The sequence below is a fragment of the Cebidichthys violaceus genome, unplaced genomic scaffold (assembly GCF_023349555.1).
Source record: "Cebidichthys violaceus isolate CVI_PGR_0920_01 unplaced genomic scaffold, fCebVio1.0.p SCAF_1, whole genome shotgun sequence".
NCBI classification, from domain to species: domain Eukaryota; kingdom Metazoa; phylum Chordata; class Actinopteri; order Perciformes; family Stichaeidae; genus Cebidichthys; species Cebidichthys violaceus.
This window is the reverse complement of record NW_027176262.1, coordinates 17,227,174-17,244,223: the sequence shown is the minus strand read 5'-3', so window position 1 is coordinate 17,244,223 and position 17,050 is coordinate 17,227,174. Positions and strand designations below refer to the sequence as shown.

The 17,050-nt window shown below is 40.2% G+C and overlaps 1 protein-coding gene across 9 annotated transcripts in view; it reads left to right on the top strand.

Moving 5' to 3' along the window:
* LOC137874066 (protocadherin Fat 3-like) overlaps window positions 1-17,050 on the top strand; it is a 227,113-nt gene that overhangs the window by 118,123 nt on the left and 91,940 nt on the right. For all 9 annotated transcript variants that reach the window (XM_068712737.1, XM_068712713.1, XM_068712721.1 and 6 more), the window contains one exon: window positions 4,720-5,043. In XM_068712737.1, the coding sequence (XP_068568838.1) occupies window positions 4,720-5,043 (324 nt within the window). The remainder of the gene's footprint in view (window positions 1-4,719; window positions 5,044-17,050) is intronic.

Here is a 17,050-nt window from a genome sequence, read left to right as displayed (position 1 = left end):
GCCATATTTGCTCAGCCTTCAGTGGTTTTGCTGCAGCAGTGTTTGTGCTCTGTGCTGAGAGGAAGTTCATTGGACAGCCATGCAGATGGTTGCTCCCTGCTCTCCAGTGTGTTTTATGTCTAGCACTCCTGTGGCATTTGTAGTTAATTCCACACTCTAATTGGAGAGCAGGCTTGTAAGCAGGAGCTTAGGCTGTTAGAAGCGGTGCTGTAGCATGGTGCATAACTGGTAATTGTAGTGCAGTCAGCGGGCCAAAGGGAGGCAGAGACGAATGAACACTGAGCCAGAGAGAACACAGCACAGGACAACTCTGAATTCATTACAGCTAACCTTGAACATTCTAATGTCCCACAGGCCAAAAACAATGAAGCACTGTCCTCTGATGTGAGGGTCCTGGGAGAGAGGATGTCGCATGTGTACAGATTGTAAAGCACTCTGAGGCAAATTTGTGATTTGTGATTTTGGGCTCTACAAAAATAAATTGAATTAAATTGAATTGAACATAGTCTCAGATAGGCAGAGAACGGGATCATCTCTGCGTAACAGGACAGTAGATTAGATTATCACTGACCTCAACCTGATGTCTTTCACAGCACAACCACAGTCCACCTGAAAAGGCCAACATCCAATCATGAACACTAAAGCCAACTAAACCACATAATATTGAAAATGCTACATATGAAAGGAAAGCAGCGTAGAAACGAACTAAGAAGAACTTAAGGACAAAGTAAACTCACTGGAAACCAAGAAGGCCTGTGGTGTCGACAACATCCTAAATTAAATGATAAGAGTCACAGACCTTGTATTCAACTTGACTATTTTGCAACTCTTTAACCTCGTGTTTAGCTACGGGACCTTCCCCAATATGTGGAACCGAGGACTGATACCATCAGTCCACAAACGTGGAGATCAATTTTACCCCAATGACTACAGTGGGATGAGCAACCTCTATAAAATCCTCTGTCTGATCCTCAACCACAGGTCTTACACGTCCTTACTGTGTCCTCAGCAAATCACAAATGACTTCTTACCAAACAATTGTACAACAGACTACATTTTCATCCTCAGCACACAAACTGACAACCAAATAAACACAATAGCAAATTATTCTCCTTATTTGTTGATTTAAAAAAAGGCTTCTATTTTATTTGACTGTATAGTATCTGCTGTTGTGGTGTTGGGGATGAAAAACCTTTATTTGTGTACATAAAGTCAATGTACACAAATAAAAAATGTCAACAGCCCAAAGCTGGAGGGTAGACAGGGATGCAACTCGAGTCCAACCCTCTGCAGTGTGGACACCAATGACCTTGAGAGGGCATTAGAACAGTGTACAGCTCCTGGCAGCAGCACACCCACTGAAGTCAGATGATCTGGTGCCCCTCTCTCCAACTAAAGCAGGACTAAAATAAAGTGACCCTGACATGCTCCATAACAAAGCCCTCACCCACAGAGACCCCTCAGCCAGCAGGTTCTGGGACAGAAACCCCATTAAACTAAACCATATGAAAAGAAAACAGAAAGAAAACTCTTCACCATGAGGAATAAAACAAAGACTCCTTAGTATTCTTATAATTGTTGCAGCTCTTCATGTAGCTATTACTGTATATAAAGGCCAGAGCTGTACAACCAACTATCTAAAGATACTCTGTATACAGGTCAGATTCTTCTGTATGTCTAGGGATGCGATTAACATGATCTGATTCACAAATATGTGAATATTAGGTTACTATTTTTACAGGGTTAGTTGTGTGTGTGTATTGTCAGTCTATATGAAGTTAATACAATCAAAAGGAAAGGACATTCTGAACATCTTATATGCCGCCCACAGTGGGCGATTGTGGCTCAGTGTGTGACTGGGTGAATGATGACATATAGTGTTAAACCGCTTTGAGTGATTGGAAGACGCTATACAAGTACAGTGCATTTACCATTTATTACGCAGTGTGTATATTGCACTGCAACATATATGGAGAAGGCTGTGGGATATGGTTGAAACTTTTGGGAATAGCTAAGTAAGTAAACCTTGAGTCTTGAATATTCAACACAGTATATTGCTTCCCAAAGGTCAAGATTTAATGTCCACGCTCAACATGAATGTTATTTATGAGCCATGATAACAGAAGTTGGATTGAAGTGATGGATGACAAAGTGCACAGTCTTGTGTAGAAATGTTTTCTAGTTGAGCTAAACTAAGTTACTGAAATGAGTGTAAACCTTTTCAAGGTACAACATCAAGTCTACCACAAGTCTATGCCAGCTGTATTTACGAGTTTGATTATGAACATGTACAGCTTATTATCATCTTGTAAAATATGAAGAATTGTTGTGGGTTAAATCTCCAAAGTCTATATAATTTATCATGGCAGCATAAAAATGCCATCATACCACCATCCATATTTTCAAAAGTCTGACCTGCCGATTCCAATTTTCTAATTAAGAACTAGAATTGACAGCAAGGCTCCAGACAAACTGTTTTCACCAACATCCCAAAAAATAATTTCAACTCTCCTGTAGTCGGTGAAAACCGTCAAAAGTTCCCAATATTATACTTTTACTTTGTTATTGTCCTCTACCGGGGTTATTTGCATAAAACACACTAATGAATAAGAAATAAATGATTGTATTTTTATTTAAATGGTTGCTCTGATAGAAAAAAAACCTTGGCATTAGTTCATAAGCTGCTTAGATCTGGTGAAGTTAAACAGCTCATAATTCATCTCTATTCTCTATTTCTATTGCTGTGGAGACATCTCCTTCAAACAACTGGATTCATTCAAGTTCCTCACCAGAAAAAAATACATTTTACAAGATGACATTTGAACACATGATAGCATTATAATTTACCTATGTGCAATGCTCAGTTTGCAAAGTAGAGCTTGAATGTACCGTAATGCAAGTCAGCTAAACCTTTGTTAACGTTAGCTGTTAGCTAAGTTAGCAGGACTGCTAGCGAGAGACAGTACGCAGAGCCCTGGTCTGTTCCTGTTCAGTCAGGAGTACCACACAAATCCCTGTGCTTTTTACTTGAGTCCCGATAAGCCTGTGCATTATAATGGCGCTGAAAAGTATATGCACTTAGCACCCACCACCACCACCCACGTTTACCACACCACCACTGACATGCCCTCTCCTATAGCCCTAAACATTGCTCCTGAATCGTCCCTTGTCTACAAGTGGTTTTGAGTATTTCAGTACCTGCTAGGGACAGTGTGTAAAACTTGGGATTGTCTTTGGTTACCCGGAAGAATTAACTAGTATTTGGGCTGTTGTTTTTGAGTCCAGAATCATTCATTTTGCTCGTGTAAAAACTGCTTTCATAGTAAACAGAGTAGACTGGGCGGAATCAGTTGAAAGTATAATAAAGTTACTGTGAAAGTATTTTGCTGCAGTAACTCAAAAACATGGATTTAGAGAGAAGTTACTATTAAAATGCTCTTTAAGTACTTGACGTTACTCCCCACCACTGCTGAACACTGTAAATCTCCAGTCGGAAAAGCAAATACAACAGGTTGCCACCAGTTCACTTCTCTTAACACACACACACAAGTGTGTTTACTCCGGACAGGAGACAGTAATAGTGACATTATTGCTTGGGTTTGTTGTCATTTCTCCAGAGTCATCCTGGAAGCAGCAACACTCTAAATCTAAATATCTTATGAGCTTCTCCACTAAAGCATAGAGACAAATGGAGTGGCTAAAAGCTTCACACTTATATGCTAAAGATACCTGTTTGTTTGTGTGTGTGTGTGTGTGTGTGTGTGTGTGTGTGTGTGTGTGTGTGTTAGCATTAGCCTGCAGCATTCATGGGAAAGCCCATGAGGAAAGACATGCTATTTCAAGGGAGTAATAACCCACTCATAGTCATTAGACTCCATGCCACTGCCTTCCAACCTTCCAGTTGTGGCTCAGAGGTAGACCTGGTCATCTTCCAATCAAAAGATCGGTAGTTTGATCCCACGTAAAATAAAACTCCATCTTTTTAGTCTGGCTTTTATGTAGCATTTTGTAGTATTATTATTTACAATTGATCTATTACCATTTTTATATCTATTTTGTGTTATCAACGTTTATGTTGATCATTATGAATTTTTCATTCTATTTCAGTGTATTAACATTTTACTACTTTTAACGTCAAAGTTCAATTGCTTGTAATGTGACAACTGGAGACTGACTTGAACCCAAAAGTACAACACATAAATTCAAGTTCAGGTAGAAGGGGTTTACTTCAAAATTTAGATCAAAGACAAGCAAAAGGTCAAACCAGGTAATCAGTCTGTGTAGCAAACAAATCCAAAGGGGCAGGCAAAAGGAATCCAAAGGAAGAATACAGAAATGAAAGCTGGGAGAAAAACACTAGACAATCTGGCCGAGAGTGAAAGCAACTGAACCGGTATAAATATGAGGGACACATGAGGGAATAGGATGCAGGTGAGTCTGGGTGGGGAAAGTTAGGTGAAGGGAATGAGGTAACCAGAGCTGAAGGGAGGGACTGGACCTGAAATGACAGGTCAAAACAAGGCATGACAGACTTGTATGGGTTGTAGCTGCTTGCAGTGATTGACTGTAAGCAAAACCATAGAAATAATAGTGCGTACAGTACAGACAGTAGAGTACAGACAGTAGCTTACTCTCTCCAAGCCATGTCTGGATAATGAGAAATTAAACAGAGTTAAATACCCAGAAAGTAATTGCTCCGTTTGTCTCTTCCTCCACCAGGGGTGATCTACACTACGGATATGTTAGACCGTGAGACCAAGGACTCCTATTGGTTAACAGTGTATGCCAGCGACCACGGTGTTGTTCCCCAGTTTGCGACTATTGAGGTGTTCGTCCAGGTGGAGGATGTTAATGATAACGCCCCGCTGACCTCAGAGCCTCTGTACCGGCCCTCAGTGCCTGAGAACTCTCCACGGGATGTTTCTGTGATCCAGATCCAGGCCCAGGACCCTGATGCCTCACCCCCTGCAGCCGCTGACAGGCTCAACTACCGCATCATCAGTGGAAATCCACAGAACTTCTTCACTGTCAACACCCGCACTGGTGAGTAATAGTGTGTATGTCTGTGTGGGTGAAAGGCGATGTTGAGGTTGAGTAGAATGTTGACAAACAGCTGAAGATTATGAATTGTCCTTCTTTTAGATTGAGTGTCAGGTCAAAGTAGCCAACGTGGGAAATGATAGTTTCAGTCTAAGTGACTGTGTGGCTGTGTTGAAAAAAATTTATTTCAGGTTCAATTCTCTGGCCTGTTCAGATGAGTTGTATTCACTGCGAAGTGGAGACAGAAGTTCACAACAACATTGTAGAATTCTCTCACTAACTAGAGAAGTACTAATAGCTAAGAAGGAAGGAAAAGGGACAATGAAAGTCAGCACTCAAGTTATGTATTCTTTGTCAGTCCCATGGGGTGCGTTGGCTCTGAGAGAGAGCTGTGAGTAGCCATGAATGCATGTTCACATTCATTCATAATGATAATTTTGGGAAGTGTCTTTGGAGGGAGGCCTGAAGGGACAGGCTGTCAGTGATAAAGACATGGAGACTTTCTCTCTACATTTCCAGTCTGTTGGAGCTAGTGCTGCTAGCTACTTTCATTGGAAAAGGGTTGGCAACACTGAGCTGGGTTTTCTGGTTGGATACTTTTTAAAATCTAGCATTCTTGCTAATTTCTCAAGATTACCAACCCTATCTTTAAATCAGAATACATACATAAATAATATGTACATCAATTACAAATAGAGGTTACAGAAGACAATATAAAATAATACATCGGGCATGTCCACACATAGGAAGCACCACCATCCCAGTCTGTCAGCGACAGCGGCCAGGCACAACAACAACAACAACAACAACAACTTATCACTGCAGCATTTAGAAAGCGTTTGGGGCAGAATCCGACCAGGCTAAAACTATTACAACATCTATTGGGGTCTTTATTGCTGCAGACACGAGGCCATTCTCCGTTGTGGAAAACAAAGGATTTCAAAATCTGGTTAAAGTGCTTGAGCCACGTTACGAAATCCCCTCACGCACCCACTTCAGTAAGACGATCGTTCCAGGCCTCTATGAAAAGGAAAAGACTGACTGCTCACTTCATCACGGCGGAGTGGGAGATTTGAAGTCCGGGGCTGCAGACACGCCCCTCTGTGAGAGTCACACAGACACAAATCTGGCGCTACCCTTTGCCCACACAATATAGATTCTCATCTTTTTGAAAATAAATATCTTAAATATTGTGGTTTTCATGTAAAACTGTAGCCCAAACTTATTTGCTTTAATTGTTCTTGAAGTTATTTTATTAATGAATGGAAATGGATTTGTCCACCCCCCCCTTTTTCTTTGCTGATCCGAACAATGATCCGATCCGTGACTCAAAAACCGTGGTACGATCCATTGCACCCCTAGTTGCTGCAAATAATTTGCCATTGTTCAGCGTCTGATCCTGCAATATAGAGGCTGGCCAGCGGATGACAGTAAGTAGCGCAATAATGACCTTGTTAATTTAAGACGAAGTAGAATTAAATGATGAGCGGTAGAGGTTGTGGTGACAAGACGAACAGCAATGGAGAAATATTTGAAAAGAAAAAAAATGCAGACTCTGAACTGGGCCTGGACAACATTCTAACCCAGATGAAAAGCCTAATATGAGTGGTGGTCAAAAGAAAGAAAAAACAGTGAGCTCGAGGCAATACAGCGAAAGTTATCTTTTGTTTGGATTTACATTCACCGGGTATCGGTATGTATATTTGCTGTATTATGCTACAGTGTGTCATTTTGTAATTTTTTTGGTTGTTGGTGTGCCGCGGGACCTTTTTAATGTAGGAAATGTACCGCGGCTCAGAAAAGGCTGAAAAACACTGGGCTAGAAATTTTGCTCACCTTTAACATGCACATAAACTGCTTTCCAAAGTCAGATCAGGAATAGTTTTTTTGTACCATAACAAAACCTTCTTTTCCCACTCTGCAAAGCCAGACCAAACCATACCACCACCTGCTTCATCACCGGTGTCCTTTCAACACTCATCACTGCAGCATGTACTCTTTAGTCAACTGGCCATCACTCCATACCCGCAGATTAATCCACTGGTATCAGTTCATCTATAAAACTATGATTGGTAAAACCCCCACATATCTCCGCTCTCAGTAACAGTAACCGCAATTTACGTTCTAGCAATTTCATCAACATGGTCATTCCAAAAGTCTGCAACCTTCGGCCGTTTCTTGTTCCAGTTTGCTGCTCGAAGCCACTGGAACGAGTTGCAAAAGAAGGTAAAATTCCACACCCTCATTCCGTCACCCTCTTTCAATAACTCATTGCAAACCATAGTCTCTGATCACTGCAACTGTTACTGAGTTTGCTTCTACCTGAACACAGATTTTTATATATTGTACATGATGTTGTAATTTTTGTATAAGATTTATTGAGATGTTTCTATGTTTTATTCGTTTGTAACGACTTGTCTCCTGTTGCTGCCTTTTTGGCCAGGTCGTCATTGTATATAATAACTGGTTCTCAATTGACTTATCTGGTTAAATAAAGGTAAACAAATATATATATATACTACTGAGTAGAAACCGAAATGAACACAATGATACACTATCACTACATTTACGCCAGAAATTGAAATGATTGAAATTGAAAAAGAAATGTTGAAATCCTGTGAGGACACAAATTCTATCATATTCCTGTACCAAATCAGACATGGACATTTATCAATAAGTTTGTCTTTTTAACTTACACTGCACTGCACGGTAAAAAGGGAAAAGAAACGGAAGGATAAAAAAATGCTACATTTGGATGAGAAGATGCACAGAAAGAGACCTCAGAGCTGTTGTTCTACACAAAAACCTGAAGATTAGGACTATAAAATAATATCTACATCCCAGTTTGCCTAGTATAGTTTTTATTATTATCCCTCTCATCTGCACATGTGATGTTAACAGTCCTGAAGATCATCAACAGTTCCAGTTTTCTGATGTTTCCTCATTACTGGCATTCAGTTGGGTGATAACACCACATACATCTAATTGGAGGGACTTGGAAATAATAGCATCTCTACAGTGTGAGTAGAATGAAGAGGGAGTGAAGAGAAGGAGTAGAAGGAGTAGAAGGCGGATGGATGCTGGGAGAAGCAACTGCAACAAGGTCTGGGAACATTAACTGATACATCCCCTCTGCACGCTGCCTCACAGTTTGTTCTGCACAAACGTCGTGGGATGGAGAGAGGGCAGATATAATTGGCTGTTGCTATTTTTATCTTTTCTTTAGTCAAGATCTCTTTGCTTAGAATTTGCAACTATTCCACCCATTCATCTCAAGCAACTACTCGTCTCTCTCTTTCTGATTTATTAAAGAGATTTTTGCTCTTCGCTTCTTTGTATTATCATCTTGTAGTTCCTTATGTTCTCTCTTTCTGTCGTCCTCTCATGCTCTCTGATTTAACTGTAACTCTCCTTTCTTCTCTTGTTAGCTGTTTTCCAATGTTTTAAACCACATCTTTGTCCTCTCTCTCTTCCTATGAAACTTTGATGAGAGACTGCAGATCGTCCATTAGCCTGTAGCAATCTTCCTCTCTCATGACACTTTTGTTGTTTATTTCTTCTGTCCATCTCTCTGTTTATTCCTTTAACACGGCTCTTCTAATTTTAAGCTCATTTCTCCTTCAGTGGTATCATAGTGAAGTGACCTTCAGTGCACAAAGTATTGCAGTACTTGACAAACTGTGGCTGCTTTTTTTACCCAGGCTTTTGCACTTTGTTTGAGACAAATTATGGAAACACACAGCATAGTCAGGTTAGAGTTCAGCCATTGCTTACACACAGTGCATTATGTTTTTAGTCACAGTGGTACATATAGCTCACTGAAGAAATAAATTCCCCAGTGCTGCTATTTTGACCGAGAAAGCTGTTTCACTAATCGTAAAACAAACTTCATCCAAACTGACAGAAACAAAATAAAACTCTCCAACTACATCTTGGTTACTTTTTCTACTCTTCCCACAATCAGCAGCTCTGGTTTGGTGGAAATAAAGCCTTACTTCACAGAGTAAGATGTGAAAACACTGTTTTCCCCTTGAATCTCTCTGCTGTCTGGCTGCCTGTTAATCAGCTGCTCCGCTGCAGCAGCTCATTGGCAGCTCTCACTCTTTCTTCAGAGGCAGACCATTAAATTAGAAAAATACAATACCTGCTGGTCTTCTTTTCCAGTTTATCTTCAGGATCCTGAAGACGGTCTTCAGCACACCTCTGTCCCAGGGAGGAGGAAAACTTTCACGCATAGTAATGCACACGCGCCTTGCTCTCTCTGGGCTACAGCATCCAACAAAAACTGCTGACATTCATTCAAGCGATGATATCGTTTCTGTCGGCATCAGAGGGCAAGTTGGTGATTGCTCTCAGCAGCTCAGATTCTGGAGGGTTCCATCCGGCCATGTCCTCCCCACTGCAGCTGCAGCCTGGAGCCTCTTGCTGGCTGATTATGGCTGAATATCCGAGTCAGCCAAAACACTGTACACTTTAAAGAATCCTCAGAGGCATTGCGCCTCACAGCTACTAAAGCTGAGAATAGCAGTAGTATTTCCTTTTGCTTGATTGAAATTGAAGGGGTTAAATACGTCCTGACTGCGTGTGTCTCTCATATCTCTGCTTCAAACAAGCCTTATAGATACCCTTGTAGTAGAGGTAGGTTAATCAAGGCCCGCCGCTATTAGAGAATTTACGGTAATATTTCTCCAGTTGACATGGTGTCAGTTGTTACCTGCACAGAGTGACCCGGAGTAACCGGTGAGATTCCCAGGCAGGGACACGAGAGGAAGAATTGTTCTCCTCTGCTGAGGAACTCACTGTGTTCCTAACAGGATAGGGAGAGATAAGGGTGCGGTTAACTGTTTTTTCTGCTCCAGGGCCCAGGTTGTTGCTAACGTTGGGATGAACCTTTACTTTACTCAACAGTTGGCAAGCAAGATATAAAAAGATGGCTTGGGTCTTGAGGAGCTGTAGCATATATTTCCTGACAAACTGTAGCCGAAATTGTACATTAATTGCAACAATCACAGTTTTACTACTGACTTCACTACTTTGCTCCTATCGGCAGTAACTGATTGAGTGTATGACTGAATGTCAATCTCTCTCGCTCAAACACACTCTTTCCATGCACATGCACTACACGCTGATCCAAGGCTGGACGATATATCGATTCAACCGGTATACCGGTTTAAATTTCCCATATGATATTAACTTTTCATATACCGTCATACAGCCGAAACAACTTCTGTCACTCTTCAACAAGAAGCAAAATATGTTGTTCGTCGCAAAGAGTGCTACTGTCGGAGCTACTTATGTAGTGAGACGGACCCCTAAGTTATGGTTATAACTTTATAACACAACAATTAATAACCCACAGCTAATGCTCTTTAACAGGGCAACACCACGGCACACAACAGTTTGTGACACATAAACAATTTGTAACACTAATAATTGTACATTTATAAAATTTCACCGCCGAACAGCATGCTGGGTACAGCTCGGTAGCTAGCCGTTAGCACAACAGTCTGCTAACTGCTGGGAGAGTCTCCGTCGCGTTACTTAAACAACAGAAAAGAGCGATGCAGGAGGAACAAAGAGAGACCGGAGATGCACCAATAGAGTCTGAGCCCAGGAGAGGAGCTGTGTCTGCTGTTTGGAAGTGTTTTGGTTTTAAAAAATCCAACGTTTTGCGAGTTTGGAGCCACTGTTGATGCCGCTGGTGGTAACACAAGCAATTTACGTCACCTCAGCAGAACACGTGAGTTATTTTCATGTGTGATGCAATCTGAAATTTACACCTTGAAAACTGCAAACCTATCTACGTCATGTTTTTATGTTTGTTAATTAATTAGTTAATGCCTTAATGCGAAAAAAAATACCGTGATATACCGTGAAACCGGTATAATCTTACAAAATACCGTGATATACATTTTTGGTCATACCGCCCAGCACTACACTGAGCTATTCCTTGAAGAAGCAACAAATCTGTTTTAGCAAAGCATTAGCAGGTCTTCAGCATGTAAACCGCGTTCCCCCCTATTCTAAGGCACAATAGTGGGATTTGTTGGTTGCGGTTTGTAAACACAACATTTAAAATTGGCCCATCATCATATAGAGGTCGTCCTCTATATGATGATAACGTCCTGAACACAGCAAAATAAGAAAATCTAGGCAGAGAAATTCCCTCTCGTGCGAGCGAAAAAGTCCCTCCCGCGCACTCGCGAAACTTTACTCTGCTCGCTCGCTCGCACTTTTTCTTTTTGACAGTAATTGGGCGGACCCAGTCTCCGTTGTATCTCTACATCTAATTGGTTACAATCCTCGTCTTTGGATAGACCGGATATCACTGTGTCTGTTAGAAGTGGTTTTCAATCCGCCACTAAACACTACTCCAGTACTCAGAATGTTCTACATTTGTCTGACAGGTTTTGTAAACTTTTCAGACTGTAGAGGCTGATGAAATACAAATTATGTTAATAGCGTTTTGAAATACAATAATTAAAAATGTGTTTCTCTTGTAAATGGAGTCAAGTTGCTCAGATTGATTTAAATTCAATCATTATTCTATTACAGACAATGTGTGTTTGATAGTCAAACCTCTTGTGACAAACAGCTCAAAGAAGCTCTTTGATCTTAATTGATTAAAACATGATGTTATCATATTTAATCATACTGGTGTGTTTACAGAAGAGATATAATGTAGTTGTATATAATATGAGCAACAATTTGGACCCGCTCAAGGATCTGTAGCCAAGATTAGTGACCACTGTTTCTATATTAACTGTTTGCCCAACTTAAATCACTGACAAGTAATTAGTGGATGAAAAAGTATTCAGATCCTTCACTGCAGTAAATGTACTAATACTGATGAAACAATCCATTACGAGTAAATACCTGCATTCAAAACCTTAGTCAAATATGTTATTATCAGCAGAGTAAAGTTTTGCTCGCGTGAGAGGGGCTTTCGGGAATTTTGCTCGCGGAGTGATGTAAAAACCTTCAACAAAGTAAAATACGCGTGCGCTTGTTTGATTTTGCGCGTGAATCTCATTCGCGCTCTCGAATTTTGACAGTGATTTGCCTTCATAGAGGGCAGGGTCTCTGCAGATACGGACATTGCCACACATTCTAATGGGTCAGAAGTGATGATTGAGAGGGATTCTATAATATTGTTTAAAATCCTTGACTTAAGAAGCAAAATAGTTGTATTACACACCACGTCTAATAGTATGATATATATTGTTGATGAACTTGCTCAACTCTTCATTAAGTGCATTCATTGTAACTGGTTTACAGTCTGTGTTCTGTAGTAAGCTGACTTCATAAACATACAAGAACCTGATTTCTACAATCAGGTTAGGGCATTAGAGAAACATGGTGTCCTCAGCTAGATTTCTGCTGGAAAAAAGCTCAGTATTGGCCATGTATACACATAACTAAGTCTCTATGCCGCTGCGGGTAGGTGAGAAATCTGATCACTAACCTGTTTACAGTAAAGAAAGAACAATGTGAACACAATTGGAACACTTGGTCTGCTTTCCTGCATAATTTAATGTCTCCCAATAACCTGGTTTCATAGTGATAGAAGCTAGTGAATATACACTATTCTATAATAGAAATATTGTAGATGTCTTGTGCATCATAATGTACATAATAATAAACAGATTTCCCCTAAACTCATGATAACAGATGTCCTTTAGTCACCTGAATCTCACAACCTGCTGAAATTCTTTTTTAACATAATTAATCAATCACTGAATCTAGCTTCACTTCCTTTCTGAGCTGGTTGAAGAAGAAAGAGCTTAGAGTGCCAGGGCTGTCAATTTGTGGTAGAGCAAAGAACTGTGGGATGGCAGAATTTCCTGATTTCCCAAACGATGGTCTTGTGCTGGGAGACAGGGAAGGAACCTTCATCAACAAGTAAGGTTACTGGAATTCCTGAATGGGACATTCACATATATTCTACATTCTGGGAAATAAAGGTGCTAAGTAGAATCATATAGGGTTTTTCAACTTCCCCATCGGAGAACCCCTTTAGCTCCTGTTCAAACCTTTCATAAAGGTTCCACCTGGATCTCTCTTCAACATAAAGGGTTGTACCTAGATTGGGGGAGGGAAGCTTAATCTTGCAAACAACCTTGAAGAACCCTTTCTTCATAAAAGGGTTCTTCAGAAGCAGATGGATCTGGGCAGAACCTCAGCTCTTCCTGAAGGCTTCACACTTCTATACAAGATGAATCCCCAAAATCCCCGACATCATTACCTTGTACAGCGGAAGGTTGTTGGTGTGAATTGAGCCAGTTGGGCCATCACTTTGTGTCATTGACCTCTGCTGTCAACCCGCCTCCTCTTTCTGTGTATGTTTACTCTGTAAGTAAATTGTCAGTATTGCGGAAGCCTTAAGCCCTTCATTCATCCACAGGCTTCAGTAATCCTATCTATATGGTAATCAACGCACACACCCACACACACACACATTGACTGATGTGTTCCATTGTGTGAGATTTGTGTTCCCATATATTTAAGTATTTCCACTTCATCACTGCTAGTCATTTCTCTATATCTTGTTCCCCTCTTGTCTTCTTCATGTGCCTCATCTCTTCTGTTTTAATAACTAAATCATGTAACAATCTGCTGTCTTTTTTTTTTAATCCTCAACATACCAACTCCCTTTTTTACATGTTTTATTTATCTAATGTCACTTCACGTTGAGTTTTTACTAATAATTTTGTAAGTTATTAGTAAAAACAGTGAAACAATTTTCAAAGAAAGACCATTTATTTCAGCCACATAGTGCAACATTACATGACTGAAAATGTTTGCCAGGTTAGCTGCATGCACTACATGATTAGAGCTGATAGAGAGTCTGCATAGATGTACTTACATATTAGACATTTTAACAAACAGACCTGAGAATACAACGGGAGCTTACTCGACCCAATTAAACCCACATAACTATAATATGGACCTGTTAGGTCATTCCTCGGGTCTTGGATACCTTGGATAACTGCAAAACATCAGCAAGTGGCTAGATCTTCATATTTATACAATTCCTGACTCCCTGACATCCTGTAGCATTGAAATATGTCACGGGGCAAACTGCCACGAAAATCAAATTTTTACATATTTCATTTGGCTTAGGAGATGCTTATAGTTCCCATAACTTCTTCATTATTATGAATTGTGTTTTGAAACAGGATGTTGATGCATGTCATGAGAAAGTAGGGCATCAGTGTTAAGTGTAAACCAATGAGCTATTACTCATGAGGCAGTTTGAGAGCATGGGCTTTGTTTGTGATGGTTTATTGGTTACGTTACATTACAGTCATTTAGCGGACGCTTTTATCCAAAGCGACTTACAATTGAGTGTCTATATATACACCGTAGGCACAGCTACAGGAGCAATTTTAGGGGTCACATTGATGGGGATTGAACCGCCAACCCTCTGATTGAAAGGCAGCCCTGCTCTCCGCTTAGCCATGGTCATCCCCACGGTCACCCCCACGGTTACTGCCCACTGCTTTAGAAAGCTTTAAAAGGACTTTTTAGAGACAAATGAAGGTGACAACTAATTTTCTAATGATCTTGGGAACTCCCGAAATTTTGATCTTGAGGTTTTCAGATGATCCTAAGGCTACATCCACACTACTCCGTTTTTGTTTTAAAACCGATATCTTTTGCTACATGTTGCTGACCTTGTTGTCTAAATTAGCAGCTGTTGAACAATTCAATTCTGCATCTTATAATTCTACTACTGGCTTAATGCCCAGGAGGCAAACTATTATTTGAGCGCTTTGCGAGCAGCGCTTCCAGCGGCTTTATCAGCCCTAAAAAAATTAAATTAAAAAGCAAATTACAGTAGGAGAAAGTGTTCGAGCAGTAGTTTAGACTTCATCCACTGGCCCAGTTGGAGCTTCTGTTTTCCAACAGTTTACTTAGAGTTCAGGATTAGTTTAGTCTGATTGTACTGTTCTCTCTATGTATTTTACTTCCAAAGTGTTAACATAGATAAACAGCCAGCCAAACAAGAGCCAGGAATGCGAGAGTGCTTGCTCCTTTATTGACTTCATACAGATGAAATCAGGTTGACAACGTTGATTTGGAGTGAAGAAAATACAAAACATCTTAATTGACTGCAATATGAATAACGGATAAATATAAACAGCCTTATGTTTACTCAGAGTTCAGGGTTAATTTGTTAAACCTGCTTTCTGGGCCCAATTTTCTTCTAATATTAGGCCCACTAACAGAGCTTTTGGTTTAAATCTTGGATCCCAGATAACTTTGGCATGATTTCATATTTTGAGAGCATCTTTCATAATATTGACATTTGAAGTCTATATCAACCTTTTTTCTGACTTGTGTGATCCAAAGATTTCCAATAACTATACAGCGTTGTGAAGTCCAAAAGTTAAAAGTTGTTGAAAAAATGCACAACATGTTTATGTTTTTAAAATATTCTGCTTCAATCCATATTTGTTAGCATTTAACCTCAACATCTTTACTTGCTCTCCCTCCACGGACACAAAAGGAAGCAGCACTGATGACTTATATTTATTAAAGAAAGTTGATTTATTAAAGAAAAACATCAACTCATTTTATAAAATGAATCACTTTATCCAAATTCATGATGGGATACATCGACAAGAAGTATAGGCCTATTGGATTAATGAATAATGTGGGATTACTATTTTCACATCATGGAGTGCTTTTTTGGGTACAGTATAATTATCTAATAAAAAAAATAAAAAAATGCTTTATTTAAATACTGACCTGACGTTGGTTACTAACGGTCAAAGGTTCGGGTCAGCCTAGTTAAGAGTCAAACGCAAGCACACATGTGCATCTGCATGGCTGAGTAGTACTAATCAAACACAGATGTACATATAGACATACAGACATGTGGGGTGACCGTGGGTAAGTGGAGAGCAGGGCCGCCTTTCAATCAGAGGGTGGTTCGATCCCCGGCTCCTGCTTTGCTAGTTTCATGTCAATGTGTCCTTGAGCAAGACACCCCCAAATTGCTCCCGTAGCTGTGCCTACGGTGTATAGATAGATACTGAATTGTAAGTCGCTTTGGATAAAAGCATCTGCTAAATGACTGTAATGTAATGTGGGACTATGAGTAAATACTCACATGCACGTATATACGTGCGTGTCCTAATTAGTGTTGATTGGAGTCCAGCTAGTGAAACGCTAATGCAGACAGGACAGCTGCTGAGAACTAAACACTCGTAACATGCAATGATGCAACATGATGATGTCGGAATGTTGTTGGTTTTTGTTAATTAGGTTTCTGTCAGGAGGGGGGAGAGGGGGTTATTTCACAACAGATGGTGTGTGTTTGTGTGGTGAGGGGAATGAATTGTGTGTGAGTTTACTCTAATTTTGCAATCTTTTCTTCAGCATCTAATTATAGAAGTGCAAGCATGTCTGTGTCTCAGTATGTGGGTGTTTTTATAATAACATGCACTGATGTCTTAAGGTCTTGATGTGTTTATTAGTGAGTTTGGGTGTGTATGTGTTACTGAGTGAAAACATTCTGTGTGTCTGTGTGTGTGAGATGTTGTGGGTTTTTGTATGTGTGTATTGTCATCTGTGACTTTGATGCTGTGACACAGCAGCTGGATGCATACAGAGAGACAGTAGTTAATAGACCCACTGTGTGTGTGTGTGTGTGTGTGTGTGTGTGTGTGTGTGTGTGTGTGTGTGTGTGTGTGTGTGTGTGTGTGTGTTGTGTAGTTGTTGAGTGCTGTCACATCCTCTTCCTTGTTAAAGCTAATACGTTGGCACTAACAGATGCAGGAACTGGAGTCAGATGCTCCTGGCTTGTTAGCATGTCAGTCTGATGTCTAATGTAGTATAAAAGTGTTCTCATTCATCAAAAGTGTTTTTCTCTGATTGTTAAGATTGCATTAATGACTGGAACAGCACACAGCAAAGAGTCAGTATTGATCAATATCATTAAAAGGTTGGACTGTGACTCTGACATTTGGGCCTAAGCCTTTTTTGGGCCCATAGCAAAATG